The 27,179-nt window shown below is 39.7% G+C and overlaps 1 protein-coding gene across 4 annotated transcripts in view; it reads left to right on the top strand.

The window, feature by feature from the left end:
* The window catches only part of ip6k1 (inositol hexakisphosphate kinase 1), a 50,251-nt gene that overhangs the window by 19,038 nt on the left and 4,034 nt on the right, over window positions 1-27,179 (top strand). For 2 of the 4 annotated variants that reach the window (XM_042090050.1, XM_042090052.1), the window contains 3 exons: window positions 5,332-5,788; window positions 11,491-11,701; window positions 25,752-25,933. In XM_042090050.1, the coding sequence (XP_041945984.1) occupies window positions 5,509-5,788; window positions 11,491-11,701; window positions 25,752-25,933 (673 nt within the window). In that variant the 5' untranslated portion in view covers window positions 5,332-5,508. Of the gene's footprint in view, window positions 1-5,328; window positions 5,789-11,490; window positions 11,702-25,751; window positions 25,934-27,179 lie in introns of all 4 variants that reach the window. The other 2 variants (XM_042090049.1, XM_042090051.1) reach the window with 1 other exon arrangement.

The following is a 27,179-nucleotide window of genomic DNA, read 5'->3' as shown; positions in this document are numbered from 1 at the left end:
ATAAGTTCTGACAGGGCGAACAGGACCCCTATTATATGGCTACTTGACAAAACGAGAAAAGAATCTTAGCAAAATTGGTCTTTAAAAATGATTTTGCTACCGTTTCGTGGCTTTTGCTGACAAAACAAATAGTTCGCCATACAGATAGAACTTGACAGTTTTAGTTCTTGCGTGGGAATGTCTTACTAGCTGACTCACTTTCAATGAAATTCCATTGCAAATGTACTTGCGGAATGATATGAAAGACCTGAATCGGAGGCACAAAACCCATTGCCAATGGCTGACTTCAGACCGTCGAGCCAGGCCAGGCTATAATAATAATAATAATAATAATAAAGCTTTATTTGTATAGCACCTTTCATACACAGAATGCAGCTCAAAGTGCTTTACATTTGAAGCATGTAACACAATAGTAGTCAGTCAGTCATTATCAATCACTTTTCTTTGCTGTTTATGATATGCTCAGCAACATATCAAAAATATAGAAAATGACGTCATAAGACTGGCAGCCTTAACCCTCTTACCCCCCACAAGCACGCCATATGGCAACTGTGGCAAGGAAAAACTCCCATATTCCAGGAAGAAACCTTGAGCAGAACCTGACTTAATAGGGGGAGCCCATCTGCTTCTGGCTGGCTGCGCCCTCCAATAGTAGCAGATGTAGAATAATCTGAAAATGTAGTCTACAGGATAAGATGAGTTAACTAAAAGCTTTCCTGTACAGGTATGTTTTCAGATCTTTTTTAAAAATATTTACTGAACTCGCCTGCTTGATGTACAGAGGCAGGGTGTTCCATAGTTTGGGGGCATAATGGATAAACGCAGCTTCTCCACTTTGTTTGTGGAGCACTTTGGGTACGATTAAAAGATTAGAATTGGATGATCTAAGTTTCCTTTGTGGTTGATAAGATATTAAAAGCTCAGAGATATATGAAGGTGCTATGCCATTCAGAGCTTTGTAAGTAATTAACATAACCTTAAAATCAATTCTATAGGAAATAGGGAGCCAGTGCAGTTCAGCCAACACAGGGGTGATGTGTTCTCTCTTCTTAGTCTTAGTTAAAAGTCTAGCCGCAGAGTTCTGTATGAGTGCCAATTTCTTTAGATGTTTTTTGGGAAGACCAGTGAAAAGTGCATTGCAGTAGTCTAACCTGCTAGTGATAAAGGCGTGAATTAGTTTTTCTGCATCTTGTTGAGTTAAAAAAGGCCGCACTTTGGCAATGTTTCTCAAGTGGAAATAGGCTGTCTGAGTAACTTTACTGATATGGGGCTTAAAACTTAACTCTGCATCTAAGATGACACCGAGGCTTGTTACTTTTGGTTTGACCTGGTGTGCCAAGTTCCCCAGATTACTAAGAATAATATCTCGCTTTAGTTTTGGTCCAACCAGAAGTACCTCTGTTTTGTCATCATTTAGTTTCAAAAAGTTTTTGCTCATCCACTGATTAATGGAGGTTAGGCATGCAGTGAGGGAGCAAAGGCCATCTGGGTTAGTTGGCTCAACAGAAAGATACAATTGGGTATCATCTGCGTAGCTGTGGAAGTTTACATTATGTTGACTTATGACGTTTCCCAATGGAAGCATATATAGAGAAAATAGCAGGGGACCAAGGCAGCTCCCCTGGGCCACACCAAAAGGCAAGTCATGTTTTTCAGATACATGATCTCCTAGACTGATATAAAAATCTCTGCCAGTAATGTAGGTTTGAAACCAGTTTAGAGCATTATCAGAGAGACCCACCCACTTCGCAAGGCGGTGAATTAGGATGCTATGATCAATGGTGTCAAATGCCGCACTCAAATCCAGAAGAATAAGGATTGAGACTTTGTTTGAGTCGGTAGCTAGTCTGAGATCATTGACTATTTTTACTAGAGCCGTTTCTGTGCTGTGATTTGATCTAAAACCTGATTGGAATTTTTCAAGGATACTGTTTTCGTTGAGGAAGGTATTTAACTGATTACAAACAACTTTTTCAAGTACTTTGCTCAAAAACGATAGATTTGATATAGGCCTGTAGTTGCTCAGATTGGTATGGTCAAGATTTGACTTTTTAAGTAAAGGTTTCACAACAGCGGTTTTAAAAGCAGTTGGAAATATACCTGTTTCTAATGAGGTATTTATTACCTTGAGAAAAAAGGGAGCTAAGCCATCATATACTTTTTTGAGGAATGTAGTAGGGATTGGATCTAAAACACATGTTGAGGAGCCGGTTTGAGTTATAATTTTACCAAGCTCAGATTGAGTAATAGTGCTAAAGGACCTTAATTTTGGGGGGCTGTTTTTGGGTGTACTATCAAACATATTACTTGTGTTACCAATAGCCTCCCTTATAGAAATGACTTTGTTTTTGAAGAAGTCTGCAAATTCTTCGCATCTTAGAGAGGATGCCTGACTGAGTGTATCAAAAGGTGTTTGATGCAATAGCCTATCAATGGTAGAGAACAACACCCTAGAGTTTCCACTGTTTTCAGCAATTACCTTAGAGAAGTGGTTCCTCCTCTCATTCCGAATAGCTCTATTATAATTTGCAATTTTTTCTTTTAGAATGGCACGGTGAACCTGTAACTTAGTTTTTCTCCATGTTCTCTCAGCTTTCCTACATGATCTTTTTAGATCATGGATATTTTCGTTCATCCAAGGTGTCAGTTTGCTACAGGGCCTTTTTTTAGTCTTTAAGGGTGCCACTCTGTCAAGCAGAGCGCCTAATTCACGATTGAGAGCCTCTACCATTTGATCAATGGGATGATGTAAAATATCTAAATTTATGGAGTCTATAAGAGCTATGAACTGCTGTTCTGCTCTAATGTCCAAGAGTCGCGATTTGATTGCAATTTCGGGATGAATTTTTGGAGTATGTAGTACAATATTAAAAGATACACAATGATGATCAGACATATTTATATCTTTTACTGATAAGTCTGTGACTTCTATCCCTCTGGAAATGACTAGATCGAGGGTGTTGCCAAGGTTGTGGGTGGGCTAGGGTAATTTGGGGGCCACCTGCGGGGTATACTACGAATCTCGATTAGTGGGTTAGCGAGGTATGTTGCACTCAAAGCCAGGGTATGCTGTGACACGAAAGTGGATCTGTTTTAGTGTCTTATGCTCGCAACTAAACCTGGTCGGGAGGAGGTTATGTGCTAAGTTATAGCTCAAATCGTGTAATCTACCGCCCACTGACCAATCAATTGTCTTGAAAAACGGAAGTTCTCACGTGTAGGATTCTGTCATATATCTTACAGGTGGAACACCGCCTCTACACACATTTTGAATATCGAATGCGCTTATAATAGTGTTGTGCGTGCAAATATGCCACTATGGACGTGCATACCATACAACATCTGATGACAATCGATTTATTTGATGTTATAGGCTAGACACTAAAAATGACCGCAGTGTAGATTACACTATCGCTCATAAATGCGGAAGTAATTCCTAAACGGAAGAAAATTCCTAAAAGGAAGTTTTTTAATATAGGCGGTTTTGTGCGTCTCCACGTTTCATGATTGGCCAACATCATTCCAACACCGATCTGAGCTGAAAGCCTAGTTTGACAAATATATCACAAAACTGCTATCGTAGTATCACTTAACGTATACCCCTGAGTCAAGGCTTTGTGAAGCCTCGATATGTCTACATAGCCTAGATATGTTGTGCTTCGTAGTATACCCCACCGGTGATAGTGGCCCAGGTCTACAAGCCTATCCCTGAGACCGTTGTGTTCAGACTGTCAGGCTACTAGCCTCTCCGGATTACACCTCGACACTCCCCCGCTTGTGAAAACGTCACCAATACCACCCATTTTCAAACAGGATAAGCAAAAAAGACAAGTCACGTATCTCTATCCTATCCTGTATGCTATTGAAGTCAGTCACCTATTTCCGCCCTTTTACGTGTATGTCACGTAATATTCATTTCTATACAAACAAGATGGCGGATTCCTAAATAAACGCAAGCACACACAACACGTCTATCTAAATTAGCTATGTACTAAAAATTATATTTTACTGTGACTCGAAGAACTGTAAACAGTGTTGTAAGGCTGCGTGTACAAATCCGCTTGGAGCTCCAGTGGAATCTTGATTTCCCAACTATGTGCTGCGTGACTGGGCACACACCAGCCCAGCAGTGCTCCGAGCGCACAGTAAAAAAATAGAAAATCGGATTTTGAAGGCAGTAGATGCTCCTGCTAAGAACCAAATCAGACTTTGTTCAAATCTACACACCTATGGCTACTGGAAAATGTAAGGTTAATTTATCAAATGTTGTTTTGAAGTATTAAAAAACGAACGAAAGGGACAGAAATTGGTGCTTTTACAATAGTTCTCTAAAGTATTCCACACTATCGATAGCATAAAACACACTGGCACGAATAATTTAATGGGACGCTTGTCTATGTTCGTTAACTCATCTAACTCAACTAAGTTCACTTTTTACTGTGCTACATGGCGACCTCAGAGTTAGCATACTGACAGGCAAACATCTTTAACAACCGCTATCTCTAAACTCGGCGTGCTAGCGAGTACTGCTGTGCTTTCATAGCCTACGTTAGACAGATTAAATCATGTTTCTCGACTCCACACACAACGGGTTGACCCCACCTTTACCTTGACACCACCCCTAGCCCCGTTCTAGCACCAAGTGGCCCAATGTTTAGGTTGGGCCAGAAATCAGCGGTCAGTAGCACCGATATAGCCCCCAAGTGGCAACAGTTATCACCCCACCTGAAGGTGTGAAAGCAATTAGCCCCGGCACGGCCTGGTTAGCTCGACTTTGGCTCGACGGTCTGAAGGGGGCTATTGACAGCGGTCATTATATACTTTGCAGCAGTAATTATATAGTTTGAACAGACCTCAGAATGTTCTTGAACTTGAACTTTCTGCAGCACTCCGAAGAGCTGTATAATAATCTTATTTAGAGTATGAAATAAAGTCTCAGTTTATAACCAGTTTGTCATCAGATTTATTCTCAGGTAGCACACACCAATGAAAATACATATGTACTGCAAGTCCAATGATGAACATTAGTAGTGTAATGAATCATGTGCAGTTAACTAATCCGTGCTGGCACAACATTTTGGTGCTGTATAGACCGCCCATGAACCATGCTAAGGACACTTGCCTCACACATGCCTTGCATGAATCTGGATATTATTCCATGGACGCAGCTCCTGTACTCTTGGCTTTACAAACGTTAGAAATATTTAATTACATTTATACAGTGTAATGATTCGTTTGGTGTGCTTAGTTAGCTGATTGTGGTTTTGATGTAGTTTGTCTGAAACAGGCCTACCTATCTTTAATTCTGAATCTTTCTCTTTTACCCAGCAGTTGGCCAGCAGCGCCGCTCGTGGGGGCGGAATCAACTGGCTGCTGGTGGGTGTGGCCGGCGGGCTGGCTCCACCCCCTCCGGGCGGCAGCCTGCGCTCTCAGCCGCCCCCTCCTCCGCGCTCGCCTGGCCTACGTGCCCGTGCCCATGCCCCCAGTGCCTCACGGGCCTCTAACGCCATGTGCGTCCCGCACAGCATGGAGGTGGGCAAGCACAGTGGAGGCCACAGCCAAGGTCAAACGCCGCAGCAGCAGCAGACTCAGCCACAGCAGCAGGCAGGGGCCGCTAGGCAGCGCTCTGGAGGAGTGCCTCTGGAACCCTTTGTGCACCAAGTGGGTGGCCACACAAGCATGATGCGCTATGATGACCACACTGTCTGCAAGCCCCTCATCTCCCGTGAGCAGCGCTTCTATGAGTCTCTTCCACCTGAGATGAAGGAATTCACTCCTGAGTACAAAGGTAGGAGTCATGTGAGGGATCTGATTGGGAGAGTCTTGCTGGAATGATTTTCATAAAGACTTTCGTGGTGCATTAATGTTAAACAATGTCAACAGCATGTGAAGCTGTTTTGGATAGCTAATTACAATAAATCATGTGGTTGTGAATTTAAGAATGCATAATGCACTCTGTTTGAATGGTAAGCAGGTTCCAGTTTTTCGCATTATTAGATGAATGATAACCTGAGGTTGTAGGCCTGGTTTACTTATGTTTGTGCACAAATTGCACGCCATTGCTTGATCCTCTCAGATGGATTGTTAATGATTGGAAAGGCTAATGTGTAATTATGTCCGCTGCGCTAGCGAAGCTTCGGTCATATAGGTTTAATTAGAGTTTTTTTTTCTGGATTTTTTTATTTTTTATTTCTTCAGCAGGGTTCTTAAAAAGTCTTAAAAGCATTGAATTTATGAATTTGGAAATAATACCTTGAAAAGACTTGAAAAAGTCTTGAATTTTGATATCTGGGTCTTAAAATTTGTGCAGTATGTAACTTCTCCGTATCGCATTCTGCCCGGAGGTTGACTGATAGACTGTCTGTCCAATCAGAGGGGCCTGTATGATGCCTCTTTACTTTGCACAATTTTGGCTAAAACAGTAATCAGATAGCACCTTATGTTTATGTAATTGAATGAAGGAAAATTGTAAAAGCAAAGTTGAAGATGGACATGATAATGTCCAAATTCGACAGAAGGGTACAGATAACTGCACCTAGTCTCCAAAGAGGTGACTATTGTTGTGACATCTGGCAAAAAGGTGCATGCTATATTAATATAGTTTGAGATTAATAAGTAACAATGCATGCCTATGCATGGATCATGGTGTTACCAAAGTCATAGAATAGCCAAAACTATACATATTGTAAAAGCATATGCCCTGTATGAAATATAGCATCGATCAACTTATGTCCCATCTTCCTCCATACCATACTCCTCTATTCTGTATAGGCGAATCAATTGAACAACAGATACATTTTGGCCTGCATTATTAAGGGAAACAAATTAAACACCATAAACCAGGGGTATTAAATTAATCTTCAGCGAGGTCCAGTTACGGAAAATTTCCTCAAGCAAAGGTCCGGAGCATCATAATGTTTAACGTGCGTGTTTAGGCTATGTATATGTATGTATGTATGTATAATATATATATAATATTAGGATGGATGGATGGATGGAGCCTTGTTAGATAGATAGATAGATAGATAGATAGATAGATAGATAGATAGATAGATAGATACTTTATTGAGTAGGCTTAATGTGAAATAAAATAAGTAGCCTAAAAGGCAATATTCGAAATGAGGAGAAATAAGGCAAGATAAGAGTAATTGGGGAGAAAAACTGAGTAGCCTTGGCTATTTTTAAAATCTTAACGTGAACTTAAAATAAAATTTGAGCTGAGACAAGGATGGATATTCCACAGCTGGTTACTTGAACCCATTAATTTTAGTTTTTTGAACTAATTTTTTTTAGTTTTTTGAACCGAAATCCTGGAAACCCAGGAACATCACGTTGTTGGGCAGTGAATGCATGTAAGCTTAACTAGATTGTGGTGGATCAATCATATTGCCTTCTTAAATCGTAAAATATTCTGTGGTCTCAGTTCACTGTTAAATGGGCCCACCCTATGCTTGCTCAAAATATATGCTTTGTCTAGTAGAGGTGCTTCAAATTGGCGCTTTTAAAAATCGCCTGTCTCAGAATATATAGAAGAGGTCCAGGGCAATTCCGCGCAAAACTGTCACATCCATATTTAGTTGGCGTTACAGACGTGACAGTTTTGCGTGGTATTGCCCCCGTATCTTTTCTCTTTTCTCTCTGTCTAGCTTTCTCCTCTTTGAGCAATCGATGATTTGAAAATAACTTATCGTTAACTTAGATATCCATTTGATTGTTTCTCGTCCTGTCTCCTCTCCTCGCTCGTTTCAGGCTATCAGTCTCTTCTCCATACTAGGCTACTTTACTCACTGGCTCGATTTTATCAGAATTCACAAATTTCACTGGCTGAGTAGCAGCAAGCGAAATCATGGTTCCGGAAGCTCCTGAAGTAAATGCTGTTATCCTAACCAACGAAACATTTAGCACAGCTTTGAAATCTTACGTGAAAATCTAAATTAGGCTATTATGGTCCGGGTCCGGATAGGATCACGTCAAGGTCCGGACTCGGACCGCGGTCCGCCATTTGGTGACCCCTGCCATAAACTATATATTTTGTAAAAGCATAACCTCTAGATGTGATATAACACCAATTAGGACATGTCCCATCTTTCTCCATGCCATGCACAATACATTGCCCTCTATTCTGTATAGGTGAATCTAGTGTAAAGCGGATACATTTTAACATATACTGTCTATGGATAACAGTTTAAACACCCTAAACTATATATTTTCTGAAAGCATACCTTTAGATGAGATATAACACAATTTAAGACATTTCCCATTTTTCCCTATGCCATGCACAATACATTATCCTCTATTCTGTATAGGCGAATCTAGTGTAAAGCCGATACATTTTCTCAGTAAGTGTGTAATGTATCAAGTTGAAATTTTGCATGTATTATGCAAATGTGGTATAATTTTCAAGAAAAACAAATTCATTTGGTCTGCACACTACTATTGGTAGCCTAGGTCTTGGGCATGGTTAATGAATAGAAATTTGCCACGGTGACTATGGTACAGACTAGGCTGTATGTTTTGCTGATCTGACCTGTACCTTATTCAACAAGAAGTTCCTTGATTTTTATTTTTGTATCATATTTGAAAAGACTCCTTCATCCCCCAGTTTTCCCATACTGTGTACACCACCAGTCTGCTGTAGAGCACTGGACTGTGATAAAAATAGGGCTGGCCTCTTGAGTCTACAGGCTTGACATTGTTGATTGGTGACAATGAGACTTAAAACAAGAGGAATGTGAGTTATAAATAACTTGGGGCTCCAGGGCTGTGCAATTGTTGTCCATTAAGTATAAGTGGACGAAACCTAATGCCCATTTCTTGACTTGTCAGGACTGTTTTGGTTTGTGCTCCTTTTAATTTTTTTATAGCTTAGATAGAAGCGCATGATTGCATTTTGGTCCACTTAAACTGACTGGCTCATTCACTCATTCACAGACACTGTTATTCTTGCTGTCAAGGTGTTTTAATATAGCCTGTTCAAGGCAGGCATTTGATAAGGAAACATATCACCCTGTGGATGGAGGCTTTTTTTGCGTCATTATTGTGCCTTTATCGTGGCACGTCTGTCCTCTTTGGAAAGATGGAGGCTGTATGGGGGTTCATCATGGCCTCCTAATTGTTTCGCCATTAAGGGTAGTCACAGAGACGGAACCACGCCAGTGTAAATGGCTTAAGGCAGAACAGGCTTTTGATGGCGCTGAATGTGTGCAACCCACGATCGGAAGATTTAAAAACACAAGAAACAGCTGATCAGATACACCAGAGATATTTTGCTAATTGACCGATAAAGAACCAAAAGTCTCCATCTACAGCGTCTAAGATCCTCCCGCCTCTCACCTTCAAATTGCTCCCTGCTTATCCTCAATTTCACAGTGTCTACAGTTAACTTTCTGTTGTGGCTTGGTCAGATTACATTTTTTTTGCTGATCCTTTTTTTTCTGATCAGGTAGCTGATCCTAATTATCACTAATAAGCTGATGTAACAGGTTGATGAGTTGTGCCATTGTCTGTGTTAAATGCACAGGTAGAAGGAAGACAGAATTACTTATTTTCTGGGGATTGTCCACCCCAGCTCACTCAACTCCTAAATGGAGGCGTTATACTACGCAGGGTACTCATCACAGTATTTCACTTTACTTAATATTGCGTAACTGGAGTGGGGATCTGTAGTCACCTGACTGCTCTTGTTTTAGTACTTTAGTACAGCTATACAGTCTAAACAAACATGTCTAAGCTTCACTTACAGCCACTGAGAAGCCATGACGTTAAATCCTGGCATTGTTCGGACCGTGAGAAGGAAGAGCCAAGGATCGCCTTATATTTAGAGCACTTTGTGTCTTAGGTTTCTTATAGATAGCCAAAAAGCAAATCCCTAATGCTAGATAGTTTAAGATCAAAGAGCCTCTGTTGGAAGAGCCTCATGTGCTGCCTCACAGAATCTCAAAACAAACATGCATGAGATGGAGAGAGGCTTATGTGACATCAGCACTGTCTTCATTCATTTGCTTCTGCTGTCCAGCTGACATCACCAAAGAGGGATCAGAGTACTACAAAACTCTCGGCAGCTCAACAGGGTCACTGTTGTCAGAATCTCTTACTCACTCACACTCACTCTTACTGCCACCTCATGGCTAGATGGCATCCCTACTTTTGTCTTTTTGGAGTGAATGTAGCTGTAGGGCATATTGTTATTCATCTGGCATTCAAACTTGTAATCATACTTCATATTGGTCAGTCTTCTCCTCTTTCTCTCGTTGAATATTAGGGGTGTCACGATTCTCCAAATGCTTGATTCGATTTTAAAGTCATGATTCGATTCTAGATTTCTATTATGTTTCGGGTAGGGCTGAACGATTAATTGCATTTGCGATAATATCGCAATATGATCGAATACGATTTTCTAACGGTAAAGACTGCAATTACACTCTGATCACACACTGGCCGCTGCACCAAAGCGCTTACTAGTGAACTTCGTGAAATGAAACAACACAAAATGATAATTAGATTTTTTTCAGCACATTCCTAAGAGACCTAAGGTTAGTGGAATGCACTTATGCACTTATCAATGTGCATTTTATGCCTTCAAGTAATTTTGGACTGTAACTAGATCATCTTTTCAATTGCTGTTGAGTAAGTTAGTGCTAATTGATGTGAATGAACGACAAAATACTTCCATGCCTTTGATTTCAGAGTAGCAAGAGGGGCTTCGATTTCGGTCGTTTGATGTGTTTTTTTTTTAACTGGCTGCAGCCTAAATTTAGAGGCGTTGATGCTGCAGTTCAACACGTGTGTGTGTGAGTGTTTTTGCGTCTTTTGGATGTGACATTGGGGGTGTGGCTACATCGTTGATTCTACCTTTGAGTTTGAATTCGTCACACCCTATTGAATATCTACATGCAGAATTCAGAATTTTGCATTCAGTTATCAATAGTACGGGGGTCAATGTATCTGGGTGCCCATCATTTTCATTCATTTGTTTGAGACTGTTAGGTCTTGATTATTAATTCTTAATTCTACTTAAAAATGACAAAAATGTAAAGTAAATTTGAACAAATAGAATACCTAATTTACATTCAAACATAACATTTCAGAAAACTTCAGAAAAACTCAAATAATCTTTGTCTTTATTTGAGAAAATAACTGGGCAAGTTTCATGATGATATCTATTAGTTAAAAATGTTTCCCTGTTCACAATATGTAGTGTCTAGAGAAAAACATTAATTGTGAAATGTGAAAGAGGTATAAAAATGACTTCATTCCATTATCTAATAAGACGGTCCAACAACTCTCCAAAAAGTGACCTCAGAAAGGTACAGAAGCAAATAGGACCCCCTACTTTAAGTAGTTACACAGAGAACAAATACATTCACTCTTGAAGGACATTGAAGCAATGAACAAAACTTGCTGTGATAAAACAGCACTTATTAATGTTTCTTGATCTGTGGTGTGTGACCTGGTCTCCTAACCAGGTGTGTGTTCTTGGTATGCCCACAGGTGTGGTGTTGGTGTGTTTTGAGGGAGATCTAGATGGCTACATTAACCTGGTGGCATACCCATATGTGGAGAGTGAGGGGCTGGAACAGGAAGAGCAGGTTGACCGTGAGCGTGACCAACCCCGCCGCAAGCACTCACGTCGCAGCCTGCACCGCTCCAGCAGTGACCACAAGGAGGAGAGGCCTGTACATGAGAGTGACAGCAGCGAGAAGTAAGTGGGGGTTTCTCTACGAGGATGAGATGGTGAGCCAAACTGGGTTGAATAGATGCTCTTGAAAAATATGTTTCTGTGAGTGAGTCTGGTTTGTTTCCGTATATGAATGTCATTTCTGCCTCTGAGCTTGCAAGCAGGGTCATCACTAGACATTTATGGTTAGGATTAAAGGGATATTCCACCATTTGGTGAATTACACTCATTTTCCACCTCCCCTGGAGTAAAACAAAACAAAGGAGTACCTTTCTCCAAATCAATTGTTTTCTTTCTCATTCATCCAGCCATTCTGTTCTTTTAGCTCCAGCCTAGCATAGATCATTAAATCGGATTAGACCATTAGCATCTTGCCTGCTAGCATCACACTTGACTTCCAGTATTCCAGTAAATGTCCTATTTGGGGGCCGCCGTGGCCTACTGGTTAGGGCTTTTGACTTGTAACCGGAGGGTTGCCGGTTCGAACCCCGACTAGTAGGAACGACTGAAGTGCCCTTGAGCAAGGCACCGTTGTAACCCCTCACTGCTCCCCGAGCGCCGCTGTAGCAGGCAGCTCACCGGGTTGGGATTAGTGTGTGCTTCACCTCACTGTGTGTTCACTGTGTGCTGAGTGTGTTTCACTAATTCACGGATTGGGATAAATGCAGAGACCAAATTTCCCTTACGGGATCAAAAAAGTATATATACTTACTCAAACTTGTCTCTTCTCAAGTTAGAAAGTGTAATAAGTCTAATGGAAACTGAAACATTGTGATTTTCTAGGCTGATTTGACATGGAACTATTCTCTCATTCCGGCGTAATAATCTGCTGCAGCTCAAACTTGTTGCTGGAAGTTACAGCCTACAGGGACTATTTTCATACGGGGACTGCTTGATATCATTGTGCTGCTGCGCCCATGGTACGTTCGCAATATTCCTTGATTATTACGCCAGAATGAGAGTATAGTTCCATGTCAATAGACCTGAAACGATTACTCGAGTAATTCGAATAATTTGATTACAAAAAAGGATCGAGGAATATTCTCTGCCTCGATGCTTCGTTTAATCCACTTGCGTTATGTGGCCTACTCAGATCAGGGATTATTGCTTCACACGGACTGTTATTACTGACGTGCACACCACTTTCAGAATTAAGTGGGTGAGATGACAGAGAGCCAAAAAACCCTCCGTAAAAGGCAGAGAATGTCCAAAGTTTTGGGATCATTTCAAAGCATCCAGTTGTTACCAGCTCACCAAGAGCCGCCGACACAACGCAACGTAAACACTGATGTTAACTGATTTAATGTATTAGCTAGTTAGAACATATTCTATTTGTAGGGGCTGTAGCCTAATGTCGTGAGTCTATGATGTTAAGCTGTCGAAATTTTAATTAGTAAACTATAAAATATAATATAACATTGCAAGTGAGCAAAACACCAAAAACCTCATCACACACACTCATCTCGTCTCTCTCTACATCTCTCTCTCTCGCACGTGCACACAAACACTCACACTCCCGGAAACTGCATTGTACTGCATAGTAGCCTACTGTACTTTACTGCATAAATGCAGTATTTTGGACATGAAAATACTAAAGTACTGCACTGTAAAAACTGCAGTTATTTTTTGTAAGGGAGGTTATTTGGTAGTAATGGTAAATGCTGCAGATGCACAAATCTACATAAAACAGATATATTAATTTACTTTAACGTGACTAGGGCTAGTTTACAGCATGACATTTGTTGTGCATATTAATAAATTGCACAAGTATTTTAGTAAGTATATATACTCTTTTGATCCCGTGAGGGAAATTTGGTCTCTGCATTTATCCCAATCTGTGAATAAGTAAAACACACTCATATTATCCAATTAATATATGAAATAATCACTAGAATAGAAAAACAAAAAGAATCGATAGCTGCAGCCCTACATGTCAAATCAGCCTAGAAAATTGCCACGTTTCATTTTCCGTTAGGAAATCTTAGTGACTTTTAAGCGTGATGCTAGCAGGCAAGAAGCTAATGGTCTAATCCGATTCAATGATCTATGCTAGGCTTGAGCTAAAAGTGGTATCGCCAGACTCACAGAACGGCTGGATGAACTGGAGAAAGGTAAAAAAATCTATTGTTTAACTCAGGGAAGTAAATCTCACTATATTTTTCTAAAAGCTATATATCTCTGGAGTATAAAATGGTATGATAGCAAGTTGGATCTTGTAGCTTTGTGGCTGTACAGGCCTTCAAAGTTGACCTCTGATTTGAAAAAAGAAAATTCCGACTATTGGCTTTTTTTTTTGTTAAACCACTCAAGAGCCCAGAAAATAATCCAAACCTCATTATTACTGATGTATATGTGGTGTTTGATGTTGGCATACATATTTTGAATCATTATGTGATTTTGACCTTCATTTTGGTTGATAAAATTCAAGATTTATGTGTAATAATGAGCAAATCTACATTTTCAGAGACACAACATGTTGCAGCACTAATTGAAATGCCCACTACTTCATTAATCAATGTATTTATACCTTCCTACCTCCCAGCAGACTTGAAATACAAATGATTACATAGGTCTGCATTGCTATGCTATTTAGTATTTGTAAATGTACTATTCGGAAACACCCCAAAATTCAGTAAATTAGTATTTTATTGAAACTACCCATAAGAGATATTCCAAGAGATCAAAACATCATGATTACCAATCACATATTACCTTTACATTCATGGAATACCATATGAAAATTGTTCACATCACCACATGTACCCATCTTAACATAAATATTATAATTTTATAATGTCCAGGGCACATTAAATACATACAGTAATTTCCTGTGTATTAGCCGTATTGTGTATAAGCCACAGGACAGTGTTTTATGCAAGTTAAAAGAAACAAAACCATATACCATATTAACTGCCCCCGTGTATTAACCTCATAGCTGAAGAAATTTTGCAAAATCAATGTATAAGCTGCAGCTAATAGTTGGGAAATTATGGTAATTGCATCACAGGTGCTAAAATGATCTACATTATACATTTCAGTTGTACTTTTGACTAGTAAGAATGTGGGAATGAGATGTAGATGAACTGGTTGGTGAAAATATTCATACTTTACACATTGTTGTCATTATGTACAATTATTATTATTATTATTATTATTATTATTATTATTATTATTATTATTATTATTATCATCATACTTAAAATTGTCTTTCATCTAATGTTAAAATAATTTCCATTAAAAAGAAATAATAACTATTTTCCAAGACTTGATCTACAAGTACATACATTTACAACAGTTTTAAAAATTCTACACAGTTAGATCTGATGAGACAGAAACAGAAATTTGATCAATCCATTTTTAGAGGAACATGAGTTCATTTGCATATCTACAGCAGGCAAAGCAACACGAGGTTAGGGATGATCTGATTCAGGCTCATACTACAGGCAAAGATCATGACATAGAGGCTGGAGTCAGATACACCTAATAGTCAGGGGGCCTATATGGTTTCTGTGGGTTTGAAATGTTAATTTTTGGAGAGTGGTTGGACTGTCTTTAGAGATCATTGAACATGGAGAAAAATTATGTCTCCATTTTTTTTTTACCTGTTTCAACCCTATTTTTTTGAAATTGTATATTTCACTGTAATTAACACCATAAATTTCGCCTAAATCACTGGCTATGTTGAATAAAGTTCACAAAACAGTTATTTTCAACAGTATGATTGTATGTCAGTATTATGATTGTATGTCAAACAATTAGAGATAAGATCAATAACCAATCAGTTTCACCAAATACACATACTCCATTGCTGAAAGATAGCAAAAACATAACAGAATCACAGATGAGACCTCGAACAACATTTACATATACACAACATATTAGATCTCACCTCCACAATTTCCTCATCAAAATCTAGTCTACATCAAAAAACTAGTCTACTAGACCCTATTCCTACACATCTTCTGCTCTCCCCTTCCTGGATAATGTTTGCTCTTGATTATAAATAATTCAATGCTATCAGGGCATGTACCACAGTCGTTTAAGACATCTGTTATTAAGCCCTCCCTCAAAAAGCCTAGCCTTGTATCAATACTGGTCCTTCTGGACCTCAGCGCTGCCTTTGACACCATAGACCATGACATACTATTTAGGCTTGAAAATTAGATAGGCATCAGACTCATCACTCGCTTGGTTTAGATCATACCTTCCTAACCGTCAACAATTTGTACAGGTCCATAATAAACCATCTACCCAGATTATGGTAAAATATGGAGTGCCTCAAGGCTCAGTACTGGGGCCCCTGTTGTTTAGCAGATGATACACAGCTATACCTCTCCATAAAACCTGATGAATTAACCCCTTTAGCCAAACTTGACACATGTATAAGAGATATAAAGACATGGATGACAAATAATTCCCTGCTTTTGAACTCATATAAAACAGAAGTCAAGGTTTTAGGTTCTAAAAATATGAGGGATATCCTATCCACATCACAGGCTACATATAGTGATCTTCTACTGACCTCATCCACAAGTGTTAAAAACCTAGGAGTTATAATTGAGTCAAAAGTCAAAGTCAGCTTTATTGTCAATTTCTTCACATGTTCCAGACATACAAAGAGATCGAAATTACGTTTCTCACTATCCCACGGTGAAGACAAGACATATTTTGCCAATTTAGGTCCACAGACAAACATAACATTCAAGTAAACAAAAAAGTAAGTAAATAAGTAAATAAGAGGGCACATATAATAATGAAAAAATAAGAGCAGCAAAATTTGGTTGAAATTGTGCATAGACAGTCAATAAAATACTAGTGCAAAGTCAGGCCAATAAAAGGCTTGGGTAGTTCTGTTTGACCTAAGTAAGAAAGAAAGTGGCATAGTGGTGCAAGTTATGTAAGAGCAGCAGAAGTGTTGTGTTTTCAGGACAACAACACCAAGTTGTAAAGTGTACAAGTGTGCAAGTGTGCAAGTGGAGTACTGCAGGCGGCCATTTTGGGTCCAATGTCCAGGATGTTATGTAGCTGAGGGTGGAGGGGGGAGAGGAGGGAGAGAGTTCAGCATCCTTACAGCTTGGTGTATGAAGCTGTTGGTGAGTCTGGTAGTGCGGGAGCGCAGGACCTATCACTAAATAATCACATAAAACAGATCACCAAAACTTCATTTTACCATTTAAGGAACATTTCAAAGATAAGGAAGTCCTTATCCTTACCAGATGCCGAGAAATTAATCCATGCTTTTGTCACCTCAAGGATAGACTATTGCAATGCTATTACGCTGGCTGTAATAATACCTGTCTAAAGAGCTTACAGCTTATACAAAATGCAGCTGCTCACACACACAAAAAATATGAACATATTTCCCCCATCCTAGCATCTCTACACTGGCAACCTGTTAAAAGTCATTGACTTCAAAATATTACTTATATCTCTTGGTTGGTTGCCTGCATTGAAAGAGACCTCATGAAGACGCTCTTTTGTCTGCTTCTGACAGAAGAAGCACTTATCTATGCTGGCAGCAGCTGCTGCTGAACAAGTGTACAAAGTCCCTCTAGCTGGACTTGATGCAGTTGGAGGTGTTGCTGCAGGTTCAGAAGATGGTCTACCACATCTTTTCTGCCTTTTCTGCCTGCTTCACATGATTTCTAGTAGTGAATCTTAGCATGCTGCAGATGCTCACTGTTCCAGGTGGATTTGTAGCAGTTCCTGTGCCAAACTGCTTTGTTCTGTTGTAAAATAACTGCACTGTAACATTGTAATCGTTGGCTGATCTGTGATCACCAATTTCCATACTCTCTCATGGACAAAAACTAAAAATTTGGCATATGTCTCTAGTGATGGGTCATTCACCAGTCCACACATATCTGCCACTGGATACATAGCCCAAAATCTGTTTCTTTTAGAATATGTGTGCCATCACCTGACTAACAGAAAGACACACCTCAGAATATAACCTAACTAGACTGTGCCACCATGAACTATGAAAATGTGGTTGCTCAAATGTAGAAGGCTAGAAGGTCACTAATATCACCAACCATGAAGAACAGAGCACTATGTGCTTCAGGTTATTCGATATTCTAAATTCTATAACTGCCAGCTAAACAGCCAACTGTCACTGCTAGTGTCTCTCTTTCTCTTTCTCTCTCTTACACACACACACAAACACTCACCTGTCTGTTTGTCTATCTGATCCTTTTACCCTTTCTTTTCTTAAGGAAAAAAGGTGGATTGTCCACACACTTGCTCCCATCAGGAATTTGTATTGACTTATTCACCCGTGTGTAACGTTTCGAGCTTATACGCTCTTCATCAGACTTGAATATCAGACAATAATGTCCTCTAAAATACATCGGAATAGAATCTATTAAGAGTCCCCGGAGGGGGGGGGCATATTGACACTCTACTTCTTAAACGTGAACTGTACTGGATTTACACACTGGATACAATGGCACCTAAAGGGTTAAATGAAGACTTCAGTATTAGGCCCTTTCTGTAACTGATTATGTGATGTGTCTCGACTCGACTGTGTGAATTGATATTTGGATATGGTTATATATTATATTTTATAAATGTGAATGAAGTCTCTTTTATATAAGTGTATGATTAGTAACCTGTAGACTGAATAGACGCCAATATCATGTTTACTTATTATGACGGCCTAATGCGGCCTGATACACAGCCAAGTATTCTTGCTTGTACTTATTTATAAAAAATAAATAAATAAAAAAAACAAAGTATATTATATAAATGTTTTTCTATAAGTACATGTTTTTGTAGATATTATGACATTGTGTATATATGTATATAAATGTTTTGTAAATCTATGTAATTATCACTGATGGGTCATGTGACCTTTTGTACTTGTTTAAATATGGCGACAGTCTGACTGATATTCAAGTCTGATGAAGAGCATATAAGCTCGAAACGTTACACACGGGTGAATAAGTCAATACAAATTTCTGATGGGAGCAAGTGTGCGGACAATCTACCTTTTTTCCTTTTGATAGCCTAGCACTTTTTGTCCAGCACCTGCCTTGGATGTGCGCACCAACAAACTACTTTTCATTTGACGACCCTTTCTTTTCTTCACACTTACATAGGCTACTGAAGGCCTTACAGACTTCAGCTGATACTAGCTATGTAAAAGTCTATTAAACTTGAACAGAGATCTCTGCACTTTGTGCTCTGAATGGGTGTAGACAAAAACTGGCAGAGTAGGCTAGGCCTACACTCAAGCACACTAATAGGCATGAATTGATATTGAAGTATTATTTTTTTAAGCGGACAATTTCTTGTTAAAGAGATCAATTATCAGCCTAAAAATGTTTTATAATGTTGTATTGTTTATGTGGTCCACTTTTGCACACTACCTTGTGGAATATCTTTGCTTTTTGGCACCAAACCCTATAATACCAGCAATGTGAGGTTTATGGACAAAACACCAAATTTGACCTTTTCTGAATTTGACCTTTGATTTGGGTCCTTCAAAACCTTCAAAAAAAAATGGAGACATGTTTTTTTCTACTCTTAAGAACCCCTAGAACAAAGATATAATACTCTCCAAAAATTAACATGCGAATCCCACAAGTCCCCAAATTAGACACATAGGCCCCCCTACTATAAGCACAAATTCCATGATACATTGACAAAGCAAAAATTAAAGACATTTACGAGCATGAGTCAAAAAAGAAAACACCGGCACATGGCAAGACCATCATGTTAAAGACTGGACATGAGAGAAGTCTTTTGTCACCCTCTTGGACCTTAAGGGGACACCTGAGGGGACCCCAAGGAAAACCTCTAAAGCAGCACTTGCAAAGCATTTGCAGAAACTTGCATCACTATCAGATAATCTTCCAGATGAATATAATACAGAAACAATCATTGATGGAATGTCTCTGGTCCAGAAGTTCAATAACAATGTCTCAACTTATGCAGACATTGCTGCTGCTATTCATAGCATGATCCGTAGGCAAAGGCAAGGAGGCAAAGCAGAGGCAGATACTTTTTTAGATTAAATTAGATTAGATTTATTGTCATTGTGCAGAGAACAAGTACAGAGACAACGAAATGCAGTTTGCGTCTAACCAGAAGTGCAAAAAGGCAGAAAAGTGCAATGTGATATACACAGTATAGGCAGGTGGTGCATAGACAGGACAAGAAATATAGTGCAGTGTAGACAGTAGTATACAGTTGTTTTGCAGAAGGTGGTTTAGAGTAGCATAAATTTAATATAAATATGTGCAGTGTATTAGCAGTTACCTTATAAGAGCAGAATAAATATGGCTATGTACTGTAATATGAACAATGTATGAACAACATGTACAGGTATGTGCAATGTAGTGGCGGTACCATTATAGTAGTAGTAAGAACAATATAGATATATGCAATGTATTAACAGATAAATATATTACAGAAAAACTGAATAAATATGGATATTTAGTATGAACCATATAGACAGATATGTACAGTATGTACAACTATGTACAGTGTGGTAACAGTACCATTGTAGTGCAGAAACAGTAACATTACAATAGTATTAATAATAGGTGTATGTGCAGGATGAAAAGCAGTAGAATATGGCTATGTACAGTATAAGTGTAATTACAGTATGTACATTTGTAAATAAATAGATGGGTGGGATAGGGTAGTGCAGTTGTGGGGGGGGGGGGGGGTGCTAGGGGATGTCCGCCTCCTTGTTGTCCCTGTCAAGGTTGCCATGGTCGTGGACACCTCAACAGGCACAGGCAAGGAGGCATCAGGCGGGGCAGGGGGTGATGGGGGCTTAGTTTGTTAGATGTCACCGGGATGCAGAGCTAGAGTTCAGTAGGGTAACAGCCGCAGGAAAGAAGCTTCCTTTGAACCTGCTGGTTCGGATACGGAGAGACCTGTAACGCCTCCCGGAGGGGAGTGGGGTGAACAGTCTGTGGTTGGGGTGAGAACAGTCTTTGATGATGCGTGCCTTACGCAAGCATCGCTTGCCCTGGATGGCCTCGATGGAGGGGAGTGAGGAACCGGTGATGTGTTGGGCAGTTTTCACCACCCTCTGCAGTGCTTTCCGGTTGTGGGCAGAGCAGTTGCCATACCAAACTGTGACACAGTTGGCAGATGTTGCAGCGGTAGACGTTCACCAGTATCTGAGGAGACAGATGGACCTTATAAACAAGAGACGCTGGTGAGCCTTTTTGATCAGGGTAGAGGTGTTGAGGGTCCAAGAGAGGTCCTCAGAGATGTGGACACCCAGAAACTTGAAGCTGGTGACATTCTCCACCTCAGTCCTGTTGATGAGAATGGGTGTGTGTGTGCTAGCTTTAAACTTCCTGAAGTCCACAATGAGCTCTTTGGTCTTCTTGGTGTTGAGAGCCAGGTTGTTATCAGTGCACCACGATGTTAGGTGCTGGACCTCCTCCCTGTAGGCCGTCTCATCGTTATTGCTGATGAGCCCAATCACCGTAGTGTCATCTGCAAACTTGACAATGGTGTTAGAGCCGTGTGCAGTCGTAGGTGAAGAGGGAGTAGAGAAGAGGGCTCAGCACACATCCCTGTGGTACACTGGTGTTCGATGGTTGAGGAGGTGCGATTATCTAACCTAACAGACTGAGGTCATTAAGCAGGAGAACAACCGATACCACCGCTGGATAAAGGAGGCGATTAAAATAAGAAAGCGGAGCCCAAGACGATGAACAGAGATGAGGGAGCATATATGCTCTCCCATACCTGGAGTGCCGTCCTGGGGGGTGTTTTCATCACAATATCTCTGGCTGACAAGGTCAAAACTGCATGAAATTAAAAGTGTAGGATCATTATGACACCCTCCGAATGCATGCCAAGTTTTGTGTACTTTCGTTCCCGAAAGACCGGGGTACATAAAACTTGGTGGGCATGTACCCCCACATGGATAGCATGGAACCGTCATTTTTCGTTTTGATCTGTAGCGCCCCTGCTGGACTGGACCCCCCGAAAGGAGGGTAGGGCAGACACAGTTCTCTGTGAATATCTTGAGAACTGTAGGGCCTAGGATGACCATTTTTTTCCGTATGTTTGCCTCCAGGGGTCATGTTAACCCATTTCATGTGCACACATGTGCACAAACAGATACACACACACACACACACACACACACACATACATTCACAGTAATCATACATATGACACATACTCACACAGTAGACACATGTATGCTTGCATGCACAGGCACATACGCAGGTACACACACAAGCACGCACACACACACACACACGCACACACACACACACACACACACACACACACACACACACACACACCCACACCCACACACATAACATAAACATAACACAAACAAGAATTTCTCAGAATTATGAACAGGCAAGATGGAGGTGGGGTTGTATAAAATGAATTTTACATGTGAAATCTATGAACTAATCATGTTTTGGTACTTGTTGTCTAGCAGATACCAGGGAGAATTGAGTGTGGATACTGCAATTTAGTGAGACAGTTAGAATCATATAGGCCTTTCAGCGTGATTTCTTTTTGTGGAAAAAATGTGCTGGACTGGGCGGCAGTCAAATTTTGTACCGCTCTGCGGTACATCTAGTGATTTATAATGGGCCTGCCTTGCATTAAGCCTCCACCTGGCCAAGCGAGTAAATGTGGCAGAAAATAAAATACAAAAACCAATAGCACACGCATGAAATATGTACATTTTAAAAACTCACCACGTCGGTGCTTTGTTGGATTCTGACATGTCACGGGTTGCAGCCCGCAGGTGCTCGGGCCCGCCATTGCCGCTTGCGGCTATATTTGTCTTTATTATTTCATTACATCTAAGAAATCTCTTTGCTCTGAGTAAAGCATTCCTGTAGCAATGGAGTTTCTCAGACATTCGTCATGACAGAGCTAGCGAAAAAGAAGCAAAAACTGAGAAAACAGTAAGGAAATTGCCAATACTGCATAGTTTACCTATTACCTACCTAAGATTAGGAGGAAAAGATCAGGCAGTGTGCCGAGAGACCTGCCCCAATAGTAAATAAGTTAGTAAATAAGTTAGCCTGGCTATCTTTTAACTTACTATCATGAAAAAAGTTGCATTGTTTGCATGATAAAATGTAATCAGGTAATCCCCAACAATGTAACTGTAATCTGATACAATTTTTTTATTGTAATGGGCTGATTAAAGTTACTTGATTTTTGTAATCCAGATTACATGTAATCCGTTACTACCCAACCCTGTCGGTTATTTCCTTCAATGTTTTGTTTAAGAGAAAGCGTTCCAAGTTACAGAATAAAAACTAATGCGTTAGCTTATGGCTAATGTATATGAGAAATCCCATAGAGATGCACAGTTACATACAGTTAGCATAATCGATACACGTAGATATTTAGAGCAAACGTCAGTCCATTTACAAAAGGGCAGTGTTGTAATGTAACGAGTACAAATACTTCGTTACTGTACTTAAGTAGAAATTTCACGTATCTGTACTTTACTTCACTATTTAAATTTGTCAACTTTCACTTTTACTCCACTACATTTCCTAGATAAAATTTATACTTTTATTTCCACTAAGCATCTTCGTTACTCGTTACTAAAACATAAAATTAGAAGAAATGTGTGCGACTGCAATAAGGGAGGTTTGGCGAATAACTGCTCCTAGATTGCATTACGCACACTCCGCACTCTATTTCAGCGCTTGTTTGTTGCTAAAGGAGGAGGAAGCACAACTGAAACCGCCATGGAAGCACGAGCACCTACTAGAGGACCTCCCGTTATCATAGACGACCACCCGGACGATAGTGGTGAACTCGGTGAACAGGGTAGTGGTGAAGATAACGTCATACACCCGTGGCCGTATTTGCAAGGAATGTTTCTGTACATTGGCAGCTTTCTGTGAAGCTGAAAACTCCGCTACCTGCCTCAGCGGCCTGTGAAAGGCTATTTAGCATCGCAGGACTTGTCTTCAGTTCAAGAAGAGTAAGACTGAATCAGGCCCGGGGTGGGAAATCGGGAGAATTCCCGGTGGGCCGCTTCACTTTTGGGCCGGTCGAGGAAAACAATATTTACATTTGTCACGTTAGCCTATCTTTTCTTAAAGTAGGACACGTTCCGCATTCTGTGCATGACACCAATGCAATGCCTCTGCATGGGTTGTAACCTACGTGAGGGGTTGTAACTTCTACGTGTGGAAGCGTGGGATAGGCTACATTTCAAAGGCTTTCTTTCTTTCTGTTTTTGTTAACTTGTGGAATAGTGGAATATTTTTTGTTAACTTAGTTAAATATTATTAGGTTTTTTATATTCGGTTATTATATACACATTTGTTGAACCATGGTACTAATAAAAACTACAGGATAGTAAGAGCTGAAATGTTGCTTCATTTATCCAATTTCCACCACTATGGAAAACTCCCAAGCACGGAATTCTGGCAACTTTGAAAACCAGCTTCTTTTGAAGATGAACAGACACCTTTTCAGTTTCAACTAATGACTGGCATATTAGTAGCTGGACTTAGGTGGCCTGTGTGTGTGTGTGTGTGTGTGTGTGTGTGTGTGTGTGAGAGTGAGATGGTGACCTGGGGAGTAAGCCCTAGAAATGCTCATACCACATGACCAAAATTTTCTCCCTACAAGCAAGTCATTTTTTTTTTTTAAAGAAATAAGTTATTTATTTTTCATTTTTACCTGAAGTTCATGCAAAAGTGACATTTCTGTTTCTGTTTTTTTTCTTTGATGTCAGCTCTAAAAATATGATGTTTGTTCTTTGAACTTAAGAGAATTGTGCCTGAAAAGTCCTAGAAAAGAATGTGATTTTGATTTGATGAGTGAGATTAAGAAGATATGGGAACCCTGAATATGCTTTATGCTTTACTATAAGAAAGCCAAAATAAAGTTCACAATAAAAGTTCAAAATAAAACTGCTTGCTTTTTACTTTTTACTTTTACTTCAAATACCTAAGTACACTAAATATCAGAAAATTACTTTTGATACTTAAGTACAGTATATATCAGATACTTTAAGACTTTTACTTAAGTAATATTCTAAAAGGTAACTTTCACTTCTACCAAAGTCTTTTTCTAGTGTGATACTTGTACTTTTACTCAAGTATTGCTTTGTAGTACTTTATACAACACTGCAAAAGGGTTACATGAGAAGAGTTCTTTGTTTACAACTGACTATTAAAATACTCAAAGGCAAGTGTTTTCTCTCCATATAATACCATGTAGGAAAAAATGTGACTGTCTCATCAATGCTACGTGAACAAAAGTAGCTGCACAAAATCCCAAGTAGGCCACGTCTTGATCTCGCTACACAAAATAAACATTAGGCCTGTGTGTGACAACGTGGACCCACTAGCGATCATGTGACACTTGCTCTGCTGCAACGGGGCTTCTCTTGCATACTCCTGGATTTAGTGAATGTATGGGGTTTCAATGCGTGATTTTGAGTGTTTTTCCCCATAAGTAATTTAATTACTCGATAATGTAAATTTGCACATCATTAAAACTACAATCACAATATTATCGCAGACGATATATATCGCCCACCCCTACAACTGTATAGGCTACAACTATATGCTTTAACAGAGAACTTTAAATTGAACCTATACTGATGAAGTTAGAGTAGTTTATAGCCATGTACTCCAAAAAAGGAATTATAAGTAATGAAATTCATTGTGCCTCTAGAGCTAGCTCAACTTTAAAGAATACATTAAAAGTAGTAAATGTATATTGTGTGTATGGGGTGGCATGGATATGTGGCTAGTAATATGTGAATAAAAGATGAATTGCTCCTAAACTGGCATGTGTTCCAAGACAATAGCGATGATGTAGTCTTTCAAAATAACCTCATCTAGAGTATTCCTTCCTACAGCGCACAGTTTAACATGTAATGTAAACATTGTTCTCACAACATTTTTGGTTGGTTAAACAAACTTAACTAGCAAGTCTGCAAGTAGCCTAGGCTGCAGGTTAAACTTTGCATTACATTATTACGTTACATTATTTTGCTGTAGTAAAGAGCTGCAAATGATATGTTTTGTCCCATTCTCTCTTCTTCCCCCACCTATCCCCTTTCCTCTCTTACACTCTGGATCTGAAGTTTGCAGGAATTGAAGAGCCCACGACTTGAACTGCAGATGCACTCAGAGGTGCCATTCCAAATGCTGGATGGGAACAGCGGCCTTATCTCAGAGAAGATTACTCACAACCCTTGGAGTCTACGCTGTCACAAACAACAGCTTAGCCGGATGCGGTCAGAATCCAAAGATAGGAAGCTCTACAGTATCCTGCTTTACATTTTCAAAAAATAAAACAAAACAAAAAACATTTTATCCTAGCCTGGCGGGGCCATCCTATATCATTGAGATGTATAGTCTGGCATCGAACCATTCACCTCGCTTAATCCAAGGGGCGGGCAGAGAATTGTCTTTCAAACTGCCTAGGCATGCAATAGGCCAGCGCTACGACCATATCCGTATCCGGTCGGCAAAACGGCAAATACATCCTTCTTCGAAAGTAATGACTTAAGTGCATTGTGTTCAAGTCCAACTCCTCCAAAGTTGACGCCAACGCCGATTCAAACAACCGCTCTTCGTTCGCCATAGCCACCTTCCTTGTTGTTCACAGTCGCAGGACTGTCGTTATCCTGTTAAGCCCGCCTTAAGACTCTCTAACAAAATAGACCGCTGTGATTGGAGAACATCCACGGTCCTAAGCCAATAGAAATCCCTATGGTTCGATACTAGACATACAGGCTGAGCAAATTAATTTGTCGCCGCTAGGGTGCGTCTAGATTTCTAGGCTAATTTTATCCATAAAACCTTGGTGAAAAAATGAATGACTACCTACAATATTTTTTGATTTATGGAATTACAAAAAGAGAGATCCAAAAGTCTTTCTGTAAATGCACTTGTTTGCAATTGCTAGCCATTTTTAACCACAAGCTATGTATTTATGAAAAAAGGGGTGGGTTAAATTACCACATATAAATAATAAATAAATTGCCACATATTGACCTTGGTGGCAGGGCTAATTTATTTTATGATTTGCAAAGGAAAGTGGGAACACACTAAAACTGTTGACCACTTTGTACTTGTTGACCTTGGTTCAAGATTGTTTTGACAGGATAGCCAGAAGATTAAAACAACCACATAGAAGCCAAGATTTTATTTATCTGTTCTGTCTACTAAAGCTCATTTTGCACTCGCCTTTGAGGCAAACCATTCTTTCCATCAGTCCAGCGTTTCCCAAACTGCAAAGAATACGCAGGAAAAAGCCATATTCAGTTTTTTTTTATTATTGTTGTTAAATAATAGTAAAAAAATGGCTGAAATTGTAAACTATTTAAATCAAATGTCATGATGTTAGTTACCTAGGTACCTAACTGACTATCTGCATACTGTTTGGTCCATTTGTACCATTTTTATTGGTCAAGGAATGTTGCACCTGCTTGCAACTAACAGTCAGTTACACCACGGTAGAACAACATAGAAATAGCAAAAGGTTGTCCGCTAATAACTGCCATGGC

This window comes from Alosa sapidissima, chromosome 4 (genome assembly GCF_018492685.1).
Source record: "Alosa sapidissima isolate fAloSap1 chromosome 4, fAloSap1.pri, whole genome shotgun sequence".
In the NCBI taxonomy this organism is placed as follows: Eukaryota; Metazoa; Chordata; class Actinopteri; order Clupeiformes; family Clupeidae; genus Alosa; species Alosa sapidissima.
Note: the sequence above shows the minus strand (reverse complement) of the source record. Positions and strands in the feature narration are given on the sequence as shown.